Here is a 26,377-nt window from a genome sequence, read left to right as displayed (position 1 = left end):
CTTGTCAAGGTGTAATTTGCAGCATAGAAGTGGCTTTCCCCTGGAAACTCCCCATTCTGTGCTTCCCCCTTGCAGGATTCCATATATATAGTAAAGATGAATCTGGAACGATGGTGGAGAATTTTGAAGATGGGAAAGCAGAAGAAAGAAGGAAAGTTAAGCATAATCTTATTGACACTTCTCCATTCCTGGTGTGAGGACACTATGGCAGAGAAGCAGCTTTTGAGCTAACTTTGCACATGTCTCCACTGTAGTATAGTTTGATCCAAATGCTGATCTCACAGAATAGGTGTGCTCATAAAGAGAAATTCATTCATTTCCACGCTTCTCTCATTTCCTTCTGTCTCTTCTTCATTCCTTCCCTCCTTCCTTCTTTCATTTTTGCGCCCTTCCTTTTTTCCTTTTCTATTTGGTGGCATGATAGCACGTAGGAGGGTTTGCTTGAATCAGACAAGTTAGTTTACATCTGGGAGATTAGCTATGTTGGTGAAAGAAAGAGATTATTCTGAAAATAAATAGGGCTCTGAATGTTTAAGGCTTTGTAGATAAGATCTTTCACATTGAATCTGAAGCAATGATAACCAGAACAGCCACTTCAAAAGTGGCTGGATATGTCCATGTCATGCCTTCTGTATCTATAGGCAAGAACACAAATGTATTCTGTGCCAGCTGTGGCTTTCTTAATTCACTTCAAGGGTGGTCGGTTCCCCACAAAGCACATCACATTAGCTGATCCTAGGATTTTCAAAGGCATGTAGGAAGGTAAATAACATGAGGGAACTCATGTTTGCATAACCAGAACAGTAAGGCCTAATGAATCTTTCCTTGTTGTCTTTCCTGGTATTGTCTCTTAAATCTGTGTGACCCTCATAGAATTTACCCCCTAGGTCTTATCATTGTTCCCTATAGTATTTCCCATAGTCATCTGTTTACAGGAGCTCATGAGTAATACTTCCTCATAATTTGCTCAATCTGTGCTAAATGTGAGAGCACAATATTAAGTAACATTGATAGGCTTTCCAACTTTGCTCTTGGCAGCTTGTATAGTAAGCAGAAATGTTTCCAGGAGCTTCCTGGGCAGATTTTCAGGACTACATCAACTGTCCTGGGTACAGAGTGACTGGAAATCTACCCTTCCAAATCTTTCAGTGAGTTCAACCAGACATATGGCTGAGGCATTTAAAAAAACGATTCTGGAGAAGGGACAGCCAGCCTTTTGTCCATGATAGGAAAATGCGTTTCTGCATATTATATGCCAGAGGCTCCATCTAAAATGGAGAGGCTCTTTTCAAGATGCTTTCTCCTTCTATGCTGCCTTGGGAAAGAAATATTTTGAATGGTACTTCCATGGATGTGCATTTGGCACCAACCTTATAGTAATTTATGAATTAGGCCAATTTCCCCATTATTGGAAGCTATAAGCTGGTCAGTTTGTTTTGTACTTTCTTGTTAAACTTTATTGGGTTAGTTTAAAAATTTGTTTGTTTTTTTTTAGCAATGTTATTTATCCTTATTTTTTTTTTTTTTGGTGAAGGGCAAGTTAGAAACAAGTAACATAAATGAATGAAATAGCCAATTGTCATAGGCAAACTTGCCATGTCAGTATCCTGTGCATCAGGATGTCACTATTTCACTGCATCTCACTGTATTGCACTGTTACCCATGAACTGATTGCTCTGGAAGGCAACCCACGACAGCCGTAGTAATGGTATACAGCTATAGATAAATATCTTCCCCATATTAACTCCAAATTAATCCAGAATAAATGTTCATGATTGTTTTAATAAATGCTGTGCTAGTTTAGACTGGCTGAGAATCAGTAACAACACAGGTATCTTGGAGAAGGGCACAGGTTCATAGTGAACAGCAAATTAGCAAAGTTAGGATGTCCGAATCCTTGCTTGCCATATGCTTATTAATTGCCTAAGGCAGTGAAGAATTTACTACCTAAATACCCTAAAGACACCAGATCCCATCTGATCTTAGAAACTAAGCAGGGACAGCTCTGGTTAGTACTAGGAAGGGAGACCACCAATGAGTATCAGGTGCTGTAGGCTATATTTCAGAGGAAAGAACTGGCAAAACCACCTCTGAGTATTCCTTGCCTAAGAAAATTATATGAAATTGATGGGGTCACCATTAGTCAACAGGCAATTTAACACATACACAGAGTGAAGAATCATAAATCATTCTTTACACTTCTTCCACTTTTCGACAGACTGCTTGATCTGCAGTGTTTGCCATGTGTGGTTAAGAATGTAAGGGAAAGCATGGAGACCTTTGCTATGTGGCTTTGTGGTTTCTGTCTTCTGTTTCTTTTCTTTTTTATTATGTGCTGTTTATTTCTTACTGTCTTAGAGTAGTGGAATAAGAAAAGCTCATTTTATGGTTTCATTGTGGTTGTGTCCTAGAATTTCACCATAATTCATATTGTGGACCCAAGAAAAACACATTCATTGCTTCTCTGTGTCTGCTTTTTTTCAGAGTATGCACTAGAATACAATGTATGTTGTCACGTGAGCACTCTGTCTGGTTTTCCATGTATGCCCTTCATTGGTGGTTGCAAGGGTGGGGAGAGAGTCTTAACCAAATCCCAGAGGATACTAATGGCCTGTATATACAGTCAGCCCTCAGTATCCAGACTTTTTATCCAGATTCAAGCATCCACAGATCACAAATATCTTTATATATATATATTCCTCAAAGCAAACCTTGATGTTGCCGTTTTGTCTGAGAGTCACAATTTTACTTGTATGGAACTTGAGCATCCACATATTTCGTTATCCATGGCGGTCCTGGAACCAAACCCCAGTGGATACCAAGGGCCTACTGTGTGTATACAGACATGCTATCTCTGTCTATCAATCTATCTATCTAAAACCAAAATATTTTTTTTTAAAGATACAAATGGCTAAAGAGTTAATCTGACTCTAGCGGATCATGAATGTATCTTTGTTTTCTGGTTTATTCTGCATGTTTTTACTAATGAAAAGCAATAAAAATACCTGAAAAAAAGAAAAATAATAATGAAAATTTACATTGGGATCATATATATAGTAATTTCATTGAATGATAACTGGATGAAACTGTATGTTTTATTTTTATTTATTATTTGTATGAAATAATAAAAAAATATATATTTTTAACAAAAGAAAGAGCTGGAGCCAAGCAAAAGGAGAAGGAGGCTGGGGAAGAGCTGAGCTGAGCTGAGCTGGGGGACCCCAGAGGCCTTGCAAGAAGCAGGAGTTTCCCAGCAGGGGCTCCTTTCCAGGGGGCTGCAAAGAAAGAAGATAGAGAAAGAGAGGAGGGCAAAGCAAGGAAGCAGCAGCAGCATCGCCTCCTCTCTCTCTCTCTCTCTCTCTCTCTCTCTCTCAAGCCAGCAGCCAGGAGGATGTGACATCATGGAAGGGGGAGAGGGAAAGAAGAAAAGAATTGCAAGGAGTTTCTCTCATGGAAACCCCAGCAGCTGGGCTTCTCCGGTGGAAGAGCTGGAAGGAAACCCCTGAGCTCCCAGTCTTTCACTTTCAGTTCCCAACCCACAGAGGGAACCCATCCCTGCTGGCAGTGGCTCCCCTCCTAAGGTAACTAGCTGGGTTCAGGTGAAGTGGGGAGGCCAAAGAAAGGGAGGGGGCATTTTTGTTGGTGGGGGGTGAGGGGTGAGGGGTGGGGGGGGGTTGGAAGTTTGTTTGGTTTTGTTTGCCCTCCAGAGATTTCCTTCCCTCACAAAGAAAGGGGGCACAGTCAGGAAAGAGGATCCAAACTTTGCTGGACCCTTCTTGTTGTTGTTGTTGTTGTTGTTGTTGTTGTGCTCCCCTGGGAAAGAATTTTTCAAAGCATGCTGCTGGGTTTCTGAACTTGGCTGCATCCGCACGGAAGGCATGTTCCGGTTCGACACCCTGGGGTCCATGCTGTGGAATCCTGGGAATGGTGGTTTGGAATTAAATTGTAATGAAAAAGCCAAGATTTATATGTTTGTGTGTGTGTGTGTGTGTGTGTGTGTGTGAATATATATACATACATATGTGTGTGCATCTTGCCTTTTAAATTACATTTTAATTACAAACTACAACTCCCAGAATTCCATAAATATATGGAGCTCCGTGTGTGTGTGTGTGTTTGTGAATACACACACACAGACATATTGCCTTTTTAATTACATTTTAATTACAAACTACCATTCCCGGAAGTCTCTCTCTCTCTCTCTCTCTCTTGTGTGTGTATGTAAATATATATATATATATATATATATATATATATCTGTAGATAATACACACACACATATATATATACTGTATATTGCCTTTTTCATTACATTCTAATTACAAACTACTATTCCCAGAATTCCATGTGTGTATATAAAACACACACACACACACACACGCACACAGCCTTTTTAATTACATTCTAATTACAAACTCCCATTCCCAGAATTGCGCATATATATATTCCATATGGAATACATATACAGCATATGAAAATTCCACATTGTGAGATATGTGAACATTAGTTTCTTACATATATGAAGGTTATGTGTAAATTATGTGCAAAAATTAAACTCTTGTTCTTTATAGACACACGCCCATAAAAGAGAGAGCAGCAAACTACCATTCCTAGAATTCCATAGCACTGAGCCATGGCAGTTACGGTGGTGTCAAACCAGATTATTTCTGCAGCCCTTGTCCCGCATTGTGTGCTCAGGAGAGGCAATTTGGGGCTGTGGAAGAACATTTTTTTAGAAAGGCAATTGGGTTCTAGGAAGAGGGTTGCAATTTTTCCAGCGTCCGCACGCTGTTGGGTTCAATAACTGGCTTTGAAAACAAATGAGGGCAAAGCTATTTTTTAAAAAAGAAAAATCTCCAGCAAGGTTTTCAAGGCTCTTGGGTCTTGTTGGTGTTGGATGGCCTCCAGTTGCCATTTGGCAACACCGCTAAAGAAACTACAAACTCACAGTGTCCAATAATCCTTGTAGAATGATTGAATCATCACATAATTGGGTGTATTGAAGACTGGAACTTATATCTGTGACAAATAATAGTCTCACTAGAAATATAGTGCAGGTGAGGAGTGTGGGTTACAATTTCCTTATGCCAGAATATATGAGCTTCTGCAGCCCCCCCCCCCCCCCAACTATTGGCCCTACTAGCTGAAGGATTGTGAAACTTGTAGTCCCCTAAAAGGAACTTTCCCAAACTTTGCCTATTAATGGTTCAATATTTCCAAGCCATTTTAAAAGAGAACTATTGAATTACTGAAATTGTAACAGAGCCAGCCAACCAAGACACGTTGTTGTTGTTGTTGTTGTTGTGTGCCTTCAAGTCATTTCCAACTTATCGTGACCGTGAAGTGAGTCATGGGGTTTTCTTGGCAAGATTTGTTCAGAGGAAGTTTGCCATTGCCTTCCCCTGAGTTGAGAGCATGTGACTTGTCCAAGTTACCCAGTGGGTTTCATGGTCGAGCTGAGAATGACCTGGGGGTAAATTCCCAGTGTGCATAATGGAGCTTTCTTTTGAGCAGGCATACATTGGTTGTGCTGTAACCAAACTCACGCTCTGTGGAGACACAGGCTGTAGGAGGCCTACATGCTTATGTTCAGCCCGCCCTAGGGACAATGCTAATGGTGAAATAAGTTCTCTCTTCCCAGAGAGGTGTAGTGCTTTGAGCAATGGACTATGACTTTGGAGAGCAGGGTTTGAATTTCCACTCTGCCATGAAGGCCCACTGGCTGACTTGGGCAAGTCACATGCTCTCAGTTTCAGATTATGGCAATGACAACCCCCCTCTGAAGAAACTTGCCAAGAAAACCCTGTGCTAGTTTCATTTTAGGATTGTCATACGTTGGAAATGACTTGAAGGCACACAGTGCCAGGGCTTGCCCTTTCCACATCTCAGCTTGGAGACCCACAATATTACAGAGATCCCTCCTTTACTGTATTAGAGAGAAAAGCTCCTCAGGCAAAGTGTGTGCCTGCAAGGCTGCTCAGTCCTTTCATCCACACATTCAGAGGATTATTCATGTTGGACAGAAAATGGATGTTGAGAGCTGACACATGAGTCCTAGGCAGAAATTGTTTGCCACTCGTGGCCACTCACTTTACAAGTTGGATTTTTTTGCATAACTCAGGGGCTATGCAGACTACTCCAAGGGGTGGCCTGCAGGCACCTCCATTTTCGCTGGATCGGAGCTGCAGCAACTGCACGCCATGGCCCTGATCCAGCTTTCCAGGGCACAAAAAGGAGCCACAAAAAGTGGCTCCTTTTTGCAGCCTGGAAAGGGTGCCATAGCTGCAGTTGCACATCTTTACAGCTCTCCTTTGGCACTGCACCATATGGACGTAGTGCTGGAGGAATGCCATAATGCCGCGTGCCATGAGGTGCAGTGCATGGTATCACACCACCCCTGGGTGCTGAGCCAGGGCGTGCGTCATGTGGATGTGACACCCTGACTCCGCTCCCAGGCCAGCATTAATGCCCGATCTGAAGAGCCCCTTTGTTGCTTAAACAGAGCTTTTGAAGGAGTCAGGATTTGGCCTGTAGCCTTGTAATACTTTATTTTGGAGTAAGTCTGAGTAACCTTACATATAAAAAAATGTGCTGTTAGAAGTGTTGCAGTTCTTGTTCTTCCACACAACTACTCAAATGAATTTAGTGGAGTTTACTGCCATATAATATAAACAGCACGATCTGAGTCTTCCATCTCCAGACCCAAATTTCATCTTAAGCATACTAGGAACTATACAGATTCCTATAGTACTGTAACTATGCCATGCCACAACCCCCTGGAATGATGTTAATTTGTGTGTTATCCAGGTGAAGGGGGCTCCACATAGATAAAATAACAGAGTAAGAGTGCTAGTCTTGCCTCCTAACCCCACATCCTGCAGCACTGATCTTCATTATAAACCTAGTGTAAATATTTGCCAGAAGCATGAGTAGGGCTAAAGTGGAGGTTTACAGATTCCTGTCTCACCATCAAGCACCTCCTTCTCACCAGCTGCTTCATGGGTCTTTATGAAATTTAGCATGAGAACCTGACCACAGATCTGGAATAGATTTGGATGAACATGCTTTGGTTGTTGTTGTGTTGTGTTCCTTGAAGTCATTTACAATTTATGGTGCCCCTAAGGCAAACCTATCATGGGGTTTTATTGGCAATATTTGCCAGAGGAGGTTTATCATTGCCTTTCCCTGACACTGAGAGCATGTGACTTGTACAAGCTCCCCACAGGGGTTTCATGGCCTAGTGGGGAATTAAACCCTGATCTCTGGAGTTATAGTCCCAACACTACGCCACACTGGCTCTTACGTGCTTGGGTAGCTCCTGTGATAAGACTGGGCTCTAACTGCAGGATCAACTGCAGGATGTTTTTAGATCATCACAATGAGTAAAGCTCTAAGACATAGCTAAGGGTGCTTGAAGTTGGGTATACTTGACTCTCTTCCCCATATTAAAACTATTTATGTTCCAGGTTATTGCCTACAGAAGGCTCCATTTGGGAATCCTGCTCATGCGGGGTCCTGGATAACATAGAAATATGCATGCATAGCTTTTCCTGTAGCAGAAATCCAGACTCATCACATAAATGAGAGAGGAAAAGACAGGGCACTGTGTAGTGTCACGAGTGGTACTAGTAACACACCCCCGTTGCCATTTTAAAGTCTGGGGACTCCTTCTACATGCAAAACATGTGAAGGAAGCTGCGATGTTTTGTTACTAATTTTAAAACACATTGCTAATTCTGTGCTAGCAAATATGGACTTCAATCACTCATTCATGTGAGGATCAAACTAGATGGGAGGGATACTCAGGCATCTACTTTACCCAGAGTATGATGTGAGTTAGTCACAGTGGACCATACTGGCCAGCGATATTTCCTCACCAACAATGCACTCTTTGGCCACAGCCCCGTTGACTCTGTGCTCAATGAACATGTGAAGCAACTCTGTATGCATGCTAACTTATGACTGTGTAATGCTTTCACATTACAATTGGGATTTCTCCATGTATGCCAGCACACAGATTTATATTTATTTCACATGCACCCCACCTCTCGCACTATGGTCACAGATGTATGACTGTGGGGAAGAGTTATCTGAATCCCCTTGAAAGAGATCTACAATCCATTCTGCTATTTGTTTATAAGTTTCTGCTGCAGTAGGATAGGTTTCCAAACTACTGTTTTCAGAGTCTAAGGCCCGGTACAGACCATCAGTTTGCAGCGGCCTGGGGCCAAAATTAGGCTTCGGGAGTGTGGAGTATCCGCATGCTCCCAAGCCCTAGCGTGCAGTGGCGGTGCCATCATGGCATGGCCCCATTCACACAGGGACTGCTATGATGATGCAAGCGCAGTGCAGTCTCCCCACATTGCGGCACCATGCTTGCATCATTGATGCATGACAGTGTGCTAATGGTGCATTGATGGCAGTGGCCGCAGGCTTTTAGCAGATTCTTTTTGGTATGGAGGGAGCCCACGTGGTTTGGTTGCTGCAGACTCCCTCAGGAGCAAAAATGGGCGCCTGACCTTTCGGGGTGATCTGTCAAGCCCCTAAGATATTAATAGCTGTTAACAATGTTAATCATCACAAAATTAATTTAGGAGTATCCATACCGCATTAATGTGCTGTTGATTTGTGTAATGCAAGAAAGTGGCCTTGGGCTTCTGGCTATGCTTTAATAATAATTTCTGCCAAGAATGACTTTCTCTTCTTTCTCTTGAATATGTTATCATCCTCTGGCTCCTTTTTTCTTCCACAAGATTTCCCGTCAAGCAAGCATAGTTGGCTTCCTTTTCCTAAACTCTACAACCTTCCTCACTAGGCAGTGAGCTATTTTCTTGGAGCAAGTTCTGGAATTTTCCATTGTCTGTAGATAGTTGAGTAAACTGACCTCTGGAGAGCAAATGGTTGAGACTGCATTCTAGTTTCATATGGCAGTGAAAGTGGAAGCAAACAAACACAGCAAACCCTTCCCGAGGAAGAATTTTAAATGGATACAAGTCAGTGGGCATGGACACTCTTACATCATCACATTGTGAGTAGCTGACTGGAATTAAATTCCCAATCCACTTGTGAATCCACATTTGTCTTTACTGACCTCTTTCAGCATCAAATCAGCAAATCTCCACATAATAAATTTGACAGTAGTTGACAAGTGTATTCTTGGTACATGATGATTGTGGCATCATAGCGGCTGGCATCCCCTTCTTTCTAGAAGCCCATGCCATTTTTGTGGGCTTTGGAAAAGGCTGGAAGGCTGTCTAGTTGGATGCCATGTGGCTGGACCAGAAGAGCTCTCCAGAACATAGCATTCCCAGATGCTCTCCACGACAGCTCTTCATTGGACTTTATACTCCACTATATATTTACTGGTATATATTCTGAATCTTTATGCTGTTACCTTTGTCATAGGTTTGGGCAATGTTAGAATGAGAGCCAGATCCAGTTTGTCTCAAAATCCAGTTGAGGAGTCCCGTAAAGGATGTTGGAGTGGGGAATGGGGACATGCTCAACTCAGGGCAAGTATCTCTAACTCATACCTAGGACATAGGAGAACCACACAGTGACTTCTGCCCATGTGGGCTCCCACAGCTGTCATTCCAGAGATACCCAGGAGGTGGGCTGACCAGCAGGTGGGTCAACTGATGTCTGGATACAGGACCAATCCTCTTTGACTGTTATCAATAAAATTATGGCCTCATCCTGCCAAAATCAAAATACTACCATAGTGCTATAGTGTTTTGTACATAGGTGGAGTGTCACTTGTTGCTAAGCCTGCAACAGATATTCTATAGCAGAACGATAGCTGATAATAAATACCACTGCACATCAATTCCCTGACCATATTTATTTATTTTTATATCCCATCTTTATTCTGAAATAGGAAGTCAGAGTTGGTTACAACAAGGGTGATTAAAAGGGGATACAGATTAACAAAAAATACTCTCTAATATCCCATAAAAGCCAGATAAAAGCCAGGACATGTGTGGTCAAGATGGCAAAATTTATTAATGAAGAAGAACACACAAACTAGGCAAAGCTACAGCAGTTTGCTTTTGCCTGAGTCTACAGGAAAGAGTAACATTCTGCATTTCCCTTTGAGTTAACTGAGTGCAAACTACTTTTTCACTTTAAACTCAGTTTGCACTTGAAGTAAACTGAGGACAAAAGGAGAAAAAGACATATTAAAAGCAGGTGAAAAAGTGAGACAGCAGAAGATTAAATGGGACTGACCATATGACTAGCTCCTTTTTGCACCTTCCAAAGGGTTCTATAGCTGCCGCAATAGCACCCCTTTAGCACTGCGTTATCTGGATGCAGCGCCGGAGGTTTGTCATGATGGCATATACCATCTGGAGCAGCGCACACCGTCACGGTGCCCTGGGGGTGCAGTCAGGGCCTTCGTCGTCAGGATGCTGCACCCTGACTCCGCAGGCTGGCCTTTTAGGTCGCTCTGGATAGATCCTTAGCCTCTTATGAAAAGGAGTTTAACAGCCTGGGAGCATTCCCCAAGAAAGCCTTTGTTTGTATCCACACCAGGATGGTGCCTGCGGAGATCAAATAAATCAGCCTCCCCTCATCCTTTTGGTGGGGAGTCCAGACAATGCAGAGCCTAGCTCCAAGTCTGGCACAAACAATCTGGATGATGTCAGAGCTGTTCAGCACCAAACCTGAGGTATACCCCCTTAAAACAGATTTAAATAATTCCCTTTTTGCTCTGGATCTTCTCAGAAGATCAGGAACCCTCCATTCTGACACTGGGCAGCTGTCAAATATGTGTCTTGTTGTGCCACCTGGTGAAGGCACCATAGTGGAGAGTTGCTCACTCAGGTCAATACAAGGCACCTAGCCATGGGCACCTCATTCTGACCTCAGAGGTGAGTGTCTCGCTATAGCAGTGGCTGCACTGGGTGGTACAGCAGGACACAAATATGAACAGCCAGCCAGTGTTGGAATTGAGGGTTGAAGTAACAGGGAGGTCAGGCAGTTCCAGGGCCTGGATTATCCAGACAGCACCAAAATGTCCCCATGGCAGACTTGTATGAAATAATATGGTATTTCAGATTCCTCGGTACCAACCTTTATTTATTTGTTATTAAATTGTTTTTAATAACTGAGAACTGGTATTGGAATTCTGCCAGTATTTAGTGGTTAACAGCATGCATTGTTTGATATTTAAATATGACAATAGATAATATTTGATTAGCAGCAATATATGATATTAGACTTTTAATATTTTTATTCTGGATCCTTTACTGTCCTGATAATGCTCCTAGAACTGTGATGTTCAGGAATAAACCCAGCAAATTGGGCCTTAATAGAGTGAGGTAGTGCTGTTATATCAGGCCTCATCTGGAATACTGTGTCCAGTTCTCGGCACCACAGTTCATAAAGGATGTTGACAAGCTGGAGCGTGTCCAGAGGAGGGTGACCAAAATGGTGAAGGTTCTGGAAACCATGTGTTATGAAGAGAGACTTAGGGGGCTGGGTATGTTTAGTTTAGAGAAGAGATGGCTAAGTGGTGATATGATATCCCTGTTTAAATATTTGAAGGGATGTCATATTGAGGATGGAGCAAGCTTGATTTCTGCTGCTCCAGAGAATAGGACCCAGAACAATGGATGCAAACTACAGGAAAAGAGATTCTACCTAAACATTAGGAGGAACTTCTTGACAGTAAGGGCTGTTTGACAGTGGAACACACTCCCTCAGAGAGTGGTGGAGTCGTCTTCCTTGGAGGTGTTTAAACAGAGGTTGGTTGGCCATCTGTTGGGGATGCTTTGATTGTGAGTTCCTGCATGTCAGGGGGTTGGATTGGATGGCCCTTGTGGTTTCTTTCAACTCTATGATTCTATGATTCTATGTTTTGGAATAGATTCCTTCAACCAGAGCAAAAATTATCACACTTCCAGATGGGAGGTGGTCTGACCTATAGGCCTACACTGCCCATAAGTTCATCTTGTCCAGATTACAGAGAGCCTGGAGGGTACCCATCTTCTCCTCTAAAGGCCTACCTGTCCGGGAATGCTGCCAGCAGGCACTTGACAGTAGCCGATAACAGAACCTTAGCACAGTGGAAGTGAAAGTAAAGCAGACCTTGCAAGGAATCAGTCTGAGAGCAGTCCGAGAAAACAAGCCGAGTTCAGAATTCCAGAAGTCCAAACGTTCCGAGAGTCAAGCCGAAGTCAGGATACCGAGAAACAACGTTGGTCAAACAGTCCAAGGTCAAACAGCCAAGAGATAACGAAGTCCGGTCCAAGGTCAAGGTAACAAAGAATCCAGATACTAGGAGCTAGTGCTAGCAGCAATCACGCCGAGAGATCATGCAATAAACTCTAGCAACCAGCATTAGTCTCTCTCCCACTTAAGTAAGGGAAACTCTCCCTCATGCCACCTGAGGCTGGTTGGCTAATTGCCTCTCGGCAATTCTCTGTGATCTGCGCCTGCAAGCACTCTCGGCTCTTCTCTCTTTGAAAGAAGGCACCTGCATGCAAGCTTCGTCCCCAGAGTCCCCACTAGGCAGTGGTACCATAAAAGGCCTCTCTTCAGCACTAGGACCTGGTTGAATCTCTTCCTCTGGGGCTGGAGGATCACAGCTGGGACCTGGCAGGGCAGGAACAGCACCTGGCGTTGCCTCAATCAGCCCTTGCTCTGGAGGAGGCTCATCCTCCTCCTCATCCTCCGAGAGCTGATCTTGGCTGGCCATGACATCACCCACTGGAGTGGGTCAACTGCACATGTGTCTGTATGCACATTCAGGTTGCCTGTCAACTTATGGTGACCCCACAAATTTCATAAGGTTTCCTTAGGCAAAGAATACTCAGAGGTGGTTTTGCCAGTTCCTTATATATAGCCTACAGCATCTGATATTCCTTGGTGGTCTTCCATCCAATTACTAACCAGGCTGACCCTGCTTAGCCTCCAAGATCAGATGTGATGTGGTGCCTTTAGGATATTTAGATCCTTTATTCTCCTGCATACCACTGGCAAGGCAAGGTGTGGGCACGTGTATATGGGATAATAGAAATCCCACTGTTATCTTTAATTACTGAGTGAAAATAATAAGAATAGCCGCTCCTAGCTTGCTTATCCTCTCAATTGCAAGGGCACATGCAGTGGTGTTCAGGAAATTCCACTGTCTTCTTTGATCTTTATGTCATGGCACTGGGAAAAAGAATGACGTCTTACAGAAAAATTCTGATCTCAAGGAATCAGATTGCTTTCTGAGTTGCTGTTACCAAGCGCACACACACAGCCAAATCGTTGTGTATCTTTGCAAGAGACTAACCAAGAGAGACACCCTTTGTTCAGCAGTTTGTTCAAACTCAGGTCTTTAAAAATGTAACAAATTTTAGTTTTGTCGTGAACATCTCATGCTAATCAAACTGGTGGTAAACAGTTCTGCCACAGACAGCCAGACCTGAGCTGATTCCTCCCCATATCTTAGAAGGGGATTTCGAAATAAGAACTGAAAGGAGCCTGCTTCACTGTGAAACGAAAGCAAATAATTAAACCTGAGAAGAATGAACCTGAGAATGAGTGCTTTTGCACATTTAAAGCTTGTGCACCAATTGCACCTGTTCTTGAGACACCCAATCTGGCCACAGTGGTACATGCCTTAATTATATCCTGTTTGGACTATTGTAACATGCTGTACTTGGGGCTGCCTTTGAAGAGTGTTTGGAAACTTCAGCTGTTAACTGGGGCAGGATACAGAGACCATACAAGATCCCTGTTGAAACAGCTCCACTGGCTGCCATTGTGTTTCTGGTTATGACCTATAAATCCCTGTATGGCTCAGATCCAGACTATTTGGCAGAATGTATGAGCCGGCCTGGGCTCTGAGATTAGCAGGAGAGACTCTTTTCTTAATCCCACTACCATCGCAAGCACATTTGGTGAGGACATGAGAGAGGGCCTTCTTGGTGGCTGCCCCTAGACTCCATTTCCAGGGAGATCAGAATGGCTCCCTCCTCATTGTCCTTCCATTGGCTGGTTAATACATTTTTATTCAGATAGGCTTTTAAAGAATAGGCTGAGGGTGTTGTACAGTTTTAATAGTACTGTTTTTGAATGCTTTTATCTTTTTAACTGCATTTTATTTTTTTAATGAGTGAAATGCTTTACTACTGTAATAGTTTAATTCTATTTTAATGCTCACTTTTGTATGTATTTAATTGTTCTTTTAAACTGTAAACTGCTTTAAGTTCCAGTTTTGGAGGAAAAGCAGGGTCGTCATCATCATCATCATCATCATCATCATCATCATCATCATCATCATCCAGAGCTGATAAAATAATAAGAAACCTCTTGGTGTGACTTTTTATTGGTTGAGAGAGTGTCATTTCTTATAATCTTAGGGAATTATTGGCAAGTGATATTCCTCTGTCTGTGGGAACGGAGTTAATGTGACTGGAACCCCCAGTTTGTTATTGCTTATTTTTATTGTAAGTACAGTTGCCCCTCTGTTTTTATGAACTTGAAGTCCCTCGGAAGTAAGCGAGGGGCAAATGGAGAGTAACACAATGGGGCTGGTGTTGACTGGAGTTGTTATTCAAGACAGCCAGACAATGCCAGATTGAAGAAGACTGAGGAGTTTATCAGACAAGGGAAATTGGAAGTATAATCCAATGGCAATCTGAACGCAATCCTGGGGTTTAACATTATTGCGTGATAAACCACCACATGCAATTTCAGGCAATGGGAAGTTAGTCCGAACGCAATCATGGGGTTTCACGTTATTGCGTGATAGTCTATCACACGCAATTTCAGGCAATGGCAAGCTATTTTCAGGCAATGGGAAGTCAGTTCGAATGCAATTCGAATTCACATAAATTTGCTGAACTAGCAAATTCATGTGAATGCGTTCTGGCCCCACTTTCTTTTCATTTCGAAATTAAGAGAAATTCCTCCCATGTGATAAACTCCTGAGATAGGGGGTACCTTCAGGGCTACTAGTGAAGATGATGAGGATGAGTGCAAAGGATCATTCTTATTAGCTCAGTCAGCACAGCCAGCCACAACTGGGCTTCCCTCCATCTGTGTTTACAATATTAGTGATATAACACATACAACACATTTGGAGAGTTTCAGTTATTTTTTTTAAAAAAATCCTGCACAGTTCTATGTATCTATCAATGGATAAGCAGGAACTGAAACAAAATGTGGGAGTGGGGGAGTGTTGTTTTTGTTTCCTAGACTCTCAAAAGGAAGAAGGAAGTGGCTGCTTCAGGAAGCAAATCTTAGCTATCTTCAAGGGACAGCAAAGTTTTGGGTAATATATTATGACTCTGTTTTTGCCCCTAGGAGAGAAGTGGTGAAGATAACACTGAGATCAGCAGCTGGCTGTTCTTTATAAAGAGCTAGCTGCTTTTTGAATGCTTTGTTCTGAGGGTTCTGCGAGCCAGGCTTTGTGGAAGGGTCAGGGTGCATTAGAAAAACTACCTGTACTATAACAGAGTGGCATCATTAATGTTGGTGTCACATGGTGTGGTAACTCATAGTGTCACCCCCCTATTGACTTCCTCCCATACCATGCCATACAGAACCTTTAGTAATATTTTTTGTACTAATGTTATTCATTAGTTGTACTTCCTGTTTATTACTGATTGTAATGGTAATACTTGTGACATAAACAAATAGCAAAATTAAAATTATACCTTTAAACTGTAATATCATACACACAGCATACATACATTCACATATACATAGTATCATGTGGCTGAAGCAAAAATTTGGTAAAATTTGATAAATGTGATGTTTTAAATAGATTTTTTAAATAAAATTAAAAAACTGGGGCCTCTCCTTTCTCCTAAGCCTTACCCCACTCATGCTACCCTTCAGCAATTTAAAGGGACATAGGTGAATGCCACAGCCCATTTCTTCCCAAACGCAGATGTGTGAAGATCAGTGATGTTGCCCCACTTTAGGGTGTCGCTTGGTGCGGTCCACCCACCCTGCACCCTTGTTAATGATGTGTCTGCTGCAACACAGTAGCTAAAGTATAGATATGATGGGATCTTGTGGGGTCTATGTTCAGAGCAGAGTGAACATTCATTTAGCCACCTGGAGCAGACAAAATGTTCACTGAGCTATGGCCTAGTGGCAAAGATGTAGCAGAGGACGCACATGCATAGCCCTTCCTTTTTACAGATTGAGCCTTCCTTATCTGGAATTCTGAAATACGAAATACTCCAAATCAAAATTGTCTACATGGGTGGCTGAGATAGTGACATCTTTGCTTTCTGATGGTCCAGTGTACTGTGTACACAAACTTGGTTTCAGGCACAAAATTATTAAAAATATTGTGTATATTAGTATACCCTAATCTTTTCAATGCCCCACATCCCTAGGAAATGTTTGATTAATGTTCATACCCACTGCAAATGTAGTATCATATTTGAAGCAGTAGCAGCCTATTTTCTAATTTTGAACCACAAATTGAACCACATACAATACTGCTGGTGAACAAATAGCTTGTAAAAATATAAGCTTTTAACTCAGTGCATAAAGTGCAAATCTAAACTGAGCAACCTGTACTATTTTTGGGATTTTTGCCCCCATTTAAGTATTCTATTTTTGAAGAAGTGGATTTGAGCATAGCTCAGGCATCCCCTGAAGACCTTCCTTTTGTGCATTGGTAGGCTAAGTTTAGTCACAAAGCTTTTGGTACTAAAATGGGGGCTATATGTAATTATATAGATTTATACAGATATAAATACAGATATATTGTGATCCGGAGTTTCAGACCCCATTGTGTTTGCATTTTCCTTGATAACTCAGGCTGAGTTTGGGTGGGAGGGACAGAATGGGAAATGTCCATTTATAATGCATAGCAGAAAAAACAACAAAGACAGCTGCTACTTCCTGCCTCATATCTTCTACCTTTATCCTGTTGCCAGGTTATAACTAGGCCCTGCATGCTTTGTTCCTGACAAAGGAGGTTGTAGGGTGGAGTGAAAATAGAAAGCGGTTTCATTAAACTGGTAGCAATTTTTATTCCCAGAGACCGGGGCTAGTTCTCTAAACACAGCAAACTCCACACATCCCATCCCAATGTTTTCAAAGCTTGTTATCTGCTGGGGTTTGGTTCATTGTTATCCCCCCACCCCCCATGGATAACAAAATCTGTGGATGCTCAAATCCCATTAAATACAGTGACACAGCAAAATGGTGTCCCTTATATACATTAGAAAATCAAGGATTGCTATTTGGAATTGATACTTTTTTTGGAATGTTTTCAAGCCGTGGATGCTTGATTCCATGGATAAAAAATCCATGGATAAAGAGGGCTGACTGTACTGGACCGATCATTTCCCAGTGTTTGCCATGTCTTGATTTTACCTTTAGAATTGCAACTATGCCTCCTCTCTTGATATTCAGTTAAGATCAGAAATCTGTTGCTCATACCAGTCTGGAGGTTATTTAAGCCAAAATGCTGCTAAGCCCTCTGTGTGCATCCCAAAGTGTTAGGACTGCCTGGCTCTCTAAAACGTTGGCAGGGCCAAAGTGGGCACTCTGAAATTTTTGACATCAGATAAGTAGTCCAGTTTGATCTATAATTGGGTCAGACTTGTGTAACATAATGACAGGCATCCTGTTAGCGGCTTGTGCATGTACACATTTCTTTTATACCTGCATAAATCCCTTTAATGGGCACTGTGGAGGCTGGAATTCCCATCCTCCATTCCCACCTCTCCGGGATCAGAGAGGTGTCTGGCTATATCCCCATAGCCAGACATTAATGATTACTTCAGTGCTGAGGTCTGCCAGGGTCCTCTGGAGGTCTTAGTACTGGTGTAACCAATTTGTGTCTGGCTGTGGGAACATAGCCAGGCACTTGCCCAATCCCTTCCCCCACCCAGGGCACAGAACAGCCATACAGGGGTTTTGGAGGCTATTTGGTAAGTTCAAAGGGGATGATATATGGCTTAGTTTAGCATAGATATACGTATGGGACATACAGAATTGCAGCTGCTGTCTCATACAGATAAATGCATGCCTTGTCAGGAGAAGGTTCCAAGTTCAGCTCTTAGCATCTCTAGCTGATCTTTGCTTGAAACCTTGGAGAGACACTGTCAGTCAATGTAGACTAGGGATAGCGAACCTCAGGCTTTAGGACTTTCTTGCCTTCTTCCCCATGGCACTGTGCTTTGATGCCTTCCTAGCTTGTTTCAGTCTTCCTCCATTCTGAAAGGTTGAAATACCTTTCCTAAGCCTTAGTTGTGGTAGCAAAGAACTTTAACATAAAATATGCTATTCTTTTTCATTCCATACTTTTGGCTGTGGTCTCACTCTACCACTGGAATATTGCACCTGACAATTTCTCTGAAATTGAACTTGGCCCTTGAGCTGAAAGAGGTTCTTCACCTTTGGTGTAAACAGTACTGAACTAAATACATCAATGGTCTGACTTGCTATAAAGAAGCTTCCTTGGTTCCTAAATTTATTTATTTATTTATTTATTTATTTATGAAATGTCAGTATGCCCAATTTTATCTAGGGCTTACTCAGGTATAATGGGCTGATTGTGAGTTCCATTGAAAATGTACAATGATATAATAATTATGCATGAATGTATACTTCACAGTCTGGTTGCTGTGAAGTCTGACATTTTATGGTGAGTAACTGAAAGATGATTGACAGCAAAGGAAACATTGGGGAAGTGGATAGTTATTTAGTCAAGAAGGAATTCTGGCTAGCTGTTAGAAAAGGAAATGATTCATAGGCTTCTTTATCTGTGGTGTAGCTGTGGAGATATGTGTCTTGGTAGCCAAAGGCAAAACTTTTTTGGATTATAATTGGCAGAATTTTACCTATCCAACAAATAAATTTTTTCCAGACATAGCAGTACAGAGATTTCATGAGAAATTCAGTGTTCTCTGCCCAGGTGAAAGGCCTGTGGCTTCACAAGGGACAGAGACATGCAAGAGGGGTTACTTTACTGTTTCAGTGGAGTTTAAATGTTACTGCCCTTTGATTAAGCCCCACATAGCTAAGAGAGGCATGGCCTCTGCCTGCACTGAGACCCATCCAACTGAACTATAGCAGAAACAACATCTATACAAAATGTAGGCCTGTGACTTCAGCACCATCACTTTTCTTTCCTCTGTGTGATTTTTGAACACCTTTTGCCTGTTTAAGAAGTGAGTGGAGCTTGAAAGCTTGCATGGTGTTTTTTGTGCATTTTGGCTGGCCAATAAAGGTATCACTCCTTTGTGGATTTTGTATTGTTTTGGGAGCCAGAGTTTTAGGTTTGAGACATCAATTGGTTCCTAGCATCTGTCTTGCCCTTTTCTCTATTTGTTCTTTCCAGCCAAATCCCTGGATTCATTCAAGCGTAAGTGGCGGGGCACCTTTCTTTTATTCTTCCAGCCTACAGTAGCTATAAATGGGCTTAAGGATATACTGACATCTGTATGAAAGTGCATGGAATACAATGATATTGTGTTGATTATAAATGGCTAAGATTTTAGAGGATGTGACATTTTTTCATACAAAAAATGTCTTTAACATAAAACATGAATGGGAAAGGAAATACTATTGTTCTTAAAAAAATTGAAGGCTTTGAATTCATTGTAGCCCCTACATGATGGATTTATATTCTCCTGGGAATCAAAGAAGGCAGAATACTAAGAAAGAGTGCTCAACTGGTTGTAGAAACATTTTATTCTGCTTAAGAACACTTCTTGGACTTTTCTTCAGATGTGTGATTCTGTGATCAAATTCCTGTTATAAACAGGACAGAAAAGTGAAGGAGTTCAAAAAACATATATAGAATGCACTTCTCCCGCACCAGGGGTTTCTAGATGTGACAGAGTATCTAAGTTCATTTCAGTTTGGCTTCTGACCCGGTTATGGGAGGGATGCCACTTTGGTTGCCTTGGTGGCTGACCTTTGCAGAGAACTGGACAAGAGGAGAGTGTCCTTGTTGGTTTCGCTGGGCCTCTCATGGGCTTTTGATACCATCGACCATGGTATCCTTCTGCTTCTTAGGATGGGACTTGGAGGCACTGTTGTGGAGTGGTTATGGTCTTTCTCAGACAGATGAACTCAGAAGATGGTGCTAGCGGATTCATGTTTCACTCCATGGCTGTTGGCCTGTGATGTTCCACATCGTTCTGTTTTGTCCCCCATACTGTTTAACATCTACAGGAAACTGCTGGGAGAGGTTATCTGGAGTTTTGGGCTGCAGTGTCACTAGTATGCTGATGACACCAAACTCTATCTCTCCTTCTCATCTGATTCTAAGGAAGGTGTCTCCCTGTCAATGTCTATTGTAAGTAATAGATTAGATGAGGTCAAACAAATTGAAACTTCATTCAGACAGGACAAAGGTGCTCCTGGACAGTCGAAAGGCAGATCAAGGGAACAGGGACTCTCTTTATGCTGGATGGAATTACATTCCCCTTAAAACCTCAGGCTCTCAGCTTGGTGAAAAATTTTAAACATCCCTAGTGCTACTGCTTGGATCCTCATTGGCTCCCTGCCTCCTGTGTGGCTGTTTTTAAGTGTGGTGTTTTGCTTTGATTTAAAAGTCTGATCCTGGGTCCCATTGCGTATCACATCTGTCCAGGCCTTCAGCAAAGGGGCTAGACTGCAGATCACTATGAGTGAAGTAGTAAGAAGATCAGTTGTGTGATTTACATATTGGTTGCTGTTGGGGTTTTAAAAGTACTTGACAGGCTAGATTGTGCATTTGCTCCTGTGGGAACATATTTGTATTCTAAAATATGTCCTCATTATCTGGCAGTTGGGAAAAACATAAAATGAATAATTTCCCAGTGGTGATAAATAATTGAAAAGAGAGTAAGTATAGCAATCAAATACACATCAATGTTAAATTGCTAAGAGCCAAGTTAGACGTGATATGTCTTAAAGAACTCACCTTTTGTCTTGTTATTTTTAAATAACAGCTAGCATGTGATGTGGAGTGGTGTGTGTATGTGCAGGAGGAAACTGCAAACCAGGTTGAAACTATGTCATGAGCAGAGATATTTCCACCCACCCTGGTCCTGATTGAAATTGGCACCTGCTATTCACAATGAAGATAAAATGTATTGACTTGTGTTATAATGCAGGGAATATATTGTCCAGCTTTTCATAAGGTCATGATTCCGTACTTGTTTGGGTAGCAAGGGGCCATGGCTGGCACAATCCTTAAATGATTGCTGCTAGGGGAATTATCAGGGATACCATAGATGTGTCCATAATTTTTTACACTTTTTGTATTTTCATGGTTGTGGGTCTTAAGTAAATACTTCATATTCCATATATTATCTCAAAGTACAAAGTACAAAATATATACATACAGCTAAAGTGTCTTTGTGTGTGTATATATAGCTTTCCCTTTCAAATTAGATGTATGGCAGCTGGGGAAGGATCATATTCCTGTTCTTACTATTTTGAGGGACAGGCCATGTTTTGTATGTACAACTGTCTTTTATAAATAACAAATGTGTATAATAATATCTTTGCTAGATTTAACTAATCTGTCACCTATGTCCAACAGGGACTAGCCTCATACCTTGTGAAAGCCAACAAACCCAGTTTGAAGACAACATCCCTCCTACTTGCCTCCCTCCCACAGTGAACATTGTTTGCCTTCTGAATTATGAATGGGCATAGTAATAGTAATCTAGTGTGTGTGCGTATGTCAGATTGCATTATAGTAGATAATTATGATTAATGCATGTTGTATAATGGAGAGAAAATGAGAAAGCATGAAAGCATTAAAATAATATAAAAAAGTAATCTGAGGCATATGTGAAAAAGGCAGTAACAAACCATGCCTTTACTGAAAATATATGGCCCTTACCCTAAATTGTGAGATGGCCAGTTGCAACATTATATTTCTGCTTTATAAGTATTGGAGTCCATGTGTCCAGTATTCCAATGGCTGCTTCTTCTTTACAGGACCCACTACCTCCATGAATTACAGCAAAAAAGAGCAGTACGTGAAAGGCTTTGTGCCCAAAGCCTTCCCATGGCTCCAAACATTGTTTCCTCTCCTGGGATTTCATTGAACTTGAATCTGAAGCCCAAGAGTCTTTTTAAATATAATTCCCCACAAACATGCATATCAAGTGAGAACTGTGTGACTATGTGAACTGCCAAACATCTGCATTCCCAGGAGATGTTGGAGGCATGGACAAGCTGGTGGCAAAGCAGAAGGAATGTTTTCTTCTTGGGCTGAAAATACAGCAGCTGTTGAGGAAACCCTCCCCTTCCTGCCAGCAAAAATTCCTTATTTTTAGAACTGCCTTGAGGTCTCACATTGATATGGTCTTTTACTTTAAAATATTCTTTGTCTAATAACTTAGAGATAAGAGCTTTTAAAGTTATTTCATTGTAACCTTGGAGCATCACGTCTTTTGGGGAGGGAATTGTACTGGAGTTGGGAAGAAATATTTGGTTTAAGTGCACTGTTCTGATAGTTGTGGAGGCTGGTGGTAGTATAACTTGGCAGGCTTGAGAAAAAAAATTGTAGATTGTTACAAAGAATGCTATATTTACATTAACATGATAGCATATTTGATAGTGTCAGCAGTAAAGTGGTGTGGTCATTTGCCTGAGAGGTGCTGAGATTTTATTTTTTATTCTGGCACAATTTTAGAAACTTTTACTAGAATGAGAGGTGGGCAATTTATACACAGTTGGATAAACAGAGTTGCAAAAGGCAGCATTTTTTCATGGTAGGGCCCCCTACCATTAGGCAAAGTGAGGTAGTTGCCTCAGGCAGTGGAAACTGGGAGGCTACAGCAAACTGTTGGAAGAGGAAAGGTGACATGAAGCCTGCCCTACTTGCCCTATCCTAACCTGCTGCCTTCGGATGTGGAAGAGGATATTCTCCCATTGCCAATGTTAAAGGATAAATTGCCAATCCAATAATGTTTTGTGCACGACACGGGAGATGGTGCCATCTTTCTCATATCCTCAGGAAGCAAAATGTGTTGGGATTGTCCCATCGTTAAGCTGTGTAATATTCCTTACTTAAGATGAAAGTGTTTAGATCAGCAGTTCTTAAGCAGTGTGGCAAGACTCCAAGGGGGATGCAAAAGTTACTCAAGGGGCGTATGAGACATGGAGATCCTGATCCCTCTCCTCCTCCTGTCCAACTTTTATGTGTAAAATTTAAACATGCATTGAGTTACATTTTGAATTTACTTAAATAAAACTGTTCTAATTTGAACAATGATATTTCCTTATAAAATCTTAAAATATTAATATACATGAGTGTGTGAATGAAAATACACACACTAAATAACAAACCATTTTTATTCATATACTATGTTGAGGGAGACAGACGGATATCTGCGTGTAGATGTAAAGTGGCCGAGGGTAAAAAATTTGAGTACCACATTTCTATTTTTAACATATATGAGAAAATCCCATGAGGAATCCTGTCCTTTTTACTTGTTCAGTATTCCTATACACCATGTCATATGCATAAGAAGGACTGGCATTCCCTCCATCCTCAGTTATTTTTTATTTTGAATAAAAATTACAAGAGCCAGCATGATGTAATGGTTTGAGTGTTGGACTGTGACTCTGGAGACCAGGATTTGAATCGCTATTTGATCAAGGAAACCCCTTGGGTGACCTTGAGCAAATCACAATCTCTCAGCTCAGAAGATGACAATGGCAACTCCCCTTTGATGAAATTTGCCAAGAAAATTCCATGATAGGTTTGCTTTAGGATTGCCATAAGTTGGAAATGACTTGAAGACACATAACAACAACGTAACACAGAATAATAAACAGCATAAATAATACAAATGACAACTACAAATTATATAAAATCAACAATTAAAACCTTAACTAAAAGCAACATTTTTAAAAAGATGACTTCCAACTCTCTCTTCTCTAGGTGTAACTCGTAAGTTCCATCCTTCTTTATTTTCCCCATTAATTACCCTTCATCTATATATTTAACTCATATTAATTTAAAAAACCAACAATCATCAAATCACTTTTACTATTTTTCATAAAGTCAATTAACAATTTCCAATCTTTCAAAAAACTTGTTAACGGTTTTTTAAAGCCCGAACAGACAGTTTACCCATCTTTGCTAAATCCATCAGAGATAGCCACTCTTCTTTCATGGGAATTAAGTCAGATGGATTGACATTCTTATGTTTTCCAAACATGGTTGCACCCAGTCTAGTATAATGGTTGCAGCATTGGGCTGGGCTTTGAGAAATCCTGATTCAGTTTCCTGATTAGCCATAAAGCTGCTTGTGTAACTTTGGGCTAGTCACTTTCTTTATAACTAACCTAACACAGAGGTTAGGCTGAAAAAGAGATTGGTGCAAGCCAGGTTACCCAACAATGGCATTTGACCTACCTCATAAAGTTACAGTGAAGAAAATGAGGCTAAAGAAGCATGTGTACTCCTTAGAGAAAAGATGGCATAAATACAGTATGCAATAAACAAAAATAAAATATTGGCTTGTTACTTGTGACTTTTGCTTAAGATTACAGATGTACCATATTAGAACTTGATAGGTTAACAAGCAGTGGGAATAAAATGTGTATGTCTGTAGCTTGCTAGAAAATACTTTTATCCTTCCTTATTTATGATTTTCTGGGATTTCACTCTAGACCACTGCTGTACCAATCATTTTTGCAGACGGATGAAACTTTGAGAATGCAGAGAAAAAAGAGGGAGAGCCAAATACTTTGAGCACTGGGTCAGATAGCCTATATAGATGCTACAGTTTATTATTTATTAATCTGGTTTTTGTTCTCTGTACCAAGCATCTAAAATTAACATACTGGGCATTGTGAAATATTTGATTTAAGAACTAATTGTCCTTTTTATTTTTCAGAAGTCATCATTAATTTTTATGCTTCAGTTTTCTTGCGTTTGGAAAACATCTTTCAGAAGTCCTCTTCAGTTTTTCTGCTTAGCTTTTTTGGTGTCCTTGGAAAGCACCCTTGCCCTTGCCACCCTGGCTGGGTCGAGCTCAGAATGGCTTTGTGCCTTAAACAAGTTTTTAACAAAGACAAGACATTTCGCCCTCGAAAAAAATTTGAGCCAGGGACCCAGAGGTTTGAACTTTACAAGAAAGCCCAGGCCTCACTCAAATCAGGGCTAGATCTGAAGGCTGTTGTCCAGCTGCCCCCAGGGGAGAACATCAATGACTGGATTGCAGTACATCTTGTGGACTTTTTCAACCGGATAAATCTCATTTATGGGACCATGTCAGAGTTCTGTACTGAGAAGACCTGCCCCATCATGTCAGGTGGGCTCAAGTATGAGTACCGGTGGCAGGATGACTACAGGTTCAAAAGGCCAACCAAGCTATCAGCTCCCCAGTACATGTGCATGCTGATGGACTGGATTGAGACACTGATTAATAATGAGGACATCTTTCCCACCAGGATAGGTAAGCTGACTACAGTTGCTACATAACAATCTGCCTCCTACCAGACCAGACTATTCAGCCATCTAGCCTGAAGTGTTTACTCTGACTAATAGTAGATTTCCTGGACAGAAATGTGGGAATATTCCCTTTTTGGACTACAGATTTTAGGATCCTCCAGCCAATGGCCAGGCTGGTTTAAGGATGCTAGAGTTTATAATCCAAAAAGTGACATTCCCAAGTTCTGCTCCAGGATCTCAAGTAGAGAACCATACCAACAACTTTTAACTGGTTCTTTTTATTCCAAAGGTGGGGATAGTCCAGGCAGCATGTGTTCCTGGAACCCTACTTTTCTTGCCCTGAATCTGCCAGGCAGTCCCTTGAAGCCCCCCAATTTCCCCCCAAAAAATTAATTGACAGGTTTTTCCAGGTGATTATGCCTGGAAAACTGTTCCCAAATGCCTCAAACGGCAAGTAAATGTGACTGTTTGCCCTTCCCTAACTCACAGACCTCTTCCAAACTTATTTCTTTGGATATATATCACTCCAGAAAGGTGGCCATTGGTGATGCAATGTCACTTCCAGTACACTCCAGTGCACAGGGCAGCCTGTAGGAGAGTGGAGGGGAAAAAATTGGCCCTTGGCCCTGCACAGTTTCCCACCCCTCTTAATGAGAGATGTCACGGTTTGCATCTTGAACTTCTGCATACAAACTCTGTATTTTGCCACTGTTATAACCCCTCCCCATCCTTCCTAAATATTCAGAAATTACTCAAGAGGGGTTTCTGCCATCAAAAGTCCATATTGAACTCATTGCTACCCTAGAGTTGTAAGAGACCACAAGGGCCATCCAGTCCAACCACCTGCCATGCAGGAACTTTAGGTTACAACTCTATGCACCTTGGCTAAGAGTAAGCCCCAGTGGTACTTATTTTTGGATAGGCATTCTTAGACTGGCTCTGTAAATTGGTTATGCAAAATGATTTCTCCCATCTGGAGTCTTATTCATTTCTGTA

At 41.5% G+C, this 26,377-nt stretch overlaps 1 protein-coding gene across 3 annotated transcripts in view; it reads left to right on the top strand.

The window, feature by feature from the left end:
* Positions 1–3,391: 3,391 nt before the first annotated feature.
* MOB3C (MOB kinase activator 3C) overlaps positions 3,392–26,377 on the top strand; it is a 42,973-nt gene continuing 19,987 nt past the window's right edge. For all 3 annotated transcript variants that reach the window (XM_089518646.1, XM_089518648.1, XM_089518647.1), the window contains exons 1-2: positions 3,392–3,581; positions 24,825–25,385. In XM_089518646.1, coding sequence (XP_089374772.1) covers positions 24,968–25,385 — 418 coding nt within the window. In that variant the 5' untranslated portion in view covers positions 3,392–3,581; positions 24,825–24,967. The remainder of the gene's footprint in view (positions 3,582–24,824; positions 25,386–26,377) is intronic.

Source organism: Sceloporus occidentalis, unplaced genomic scaffold (assembly GCF_023333645.1).
Source record: "Sceloporus occidentalis isolate IW3139 unplaced genomic scaffold, rSceOcc1.0.p SCAF_3, whole genome shotgun sequence".
Lineage (NCBI taxonomy): Eukaryota > Metazoa > Chordata > Lepidosauria > Squamata > Phrynosomatidae > Sceloporus > Sceloporus occidentalis.
The sequence above is the reverse complement of the archived record's forward strand: the minus strand, read 5'-3'. Positions and strand labels throughout refer to the sequence as shown.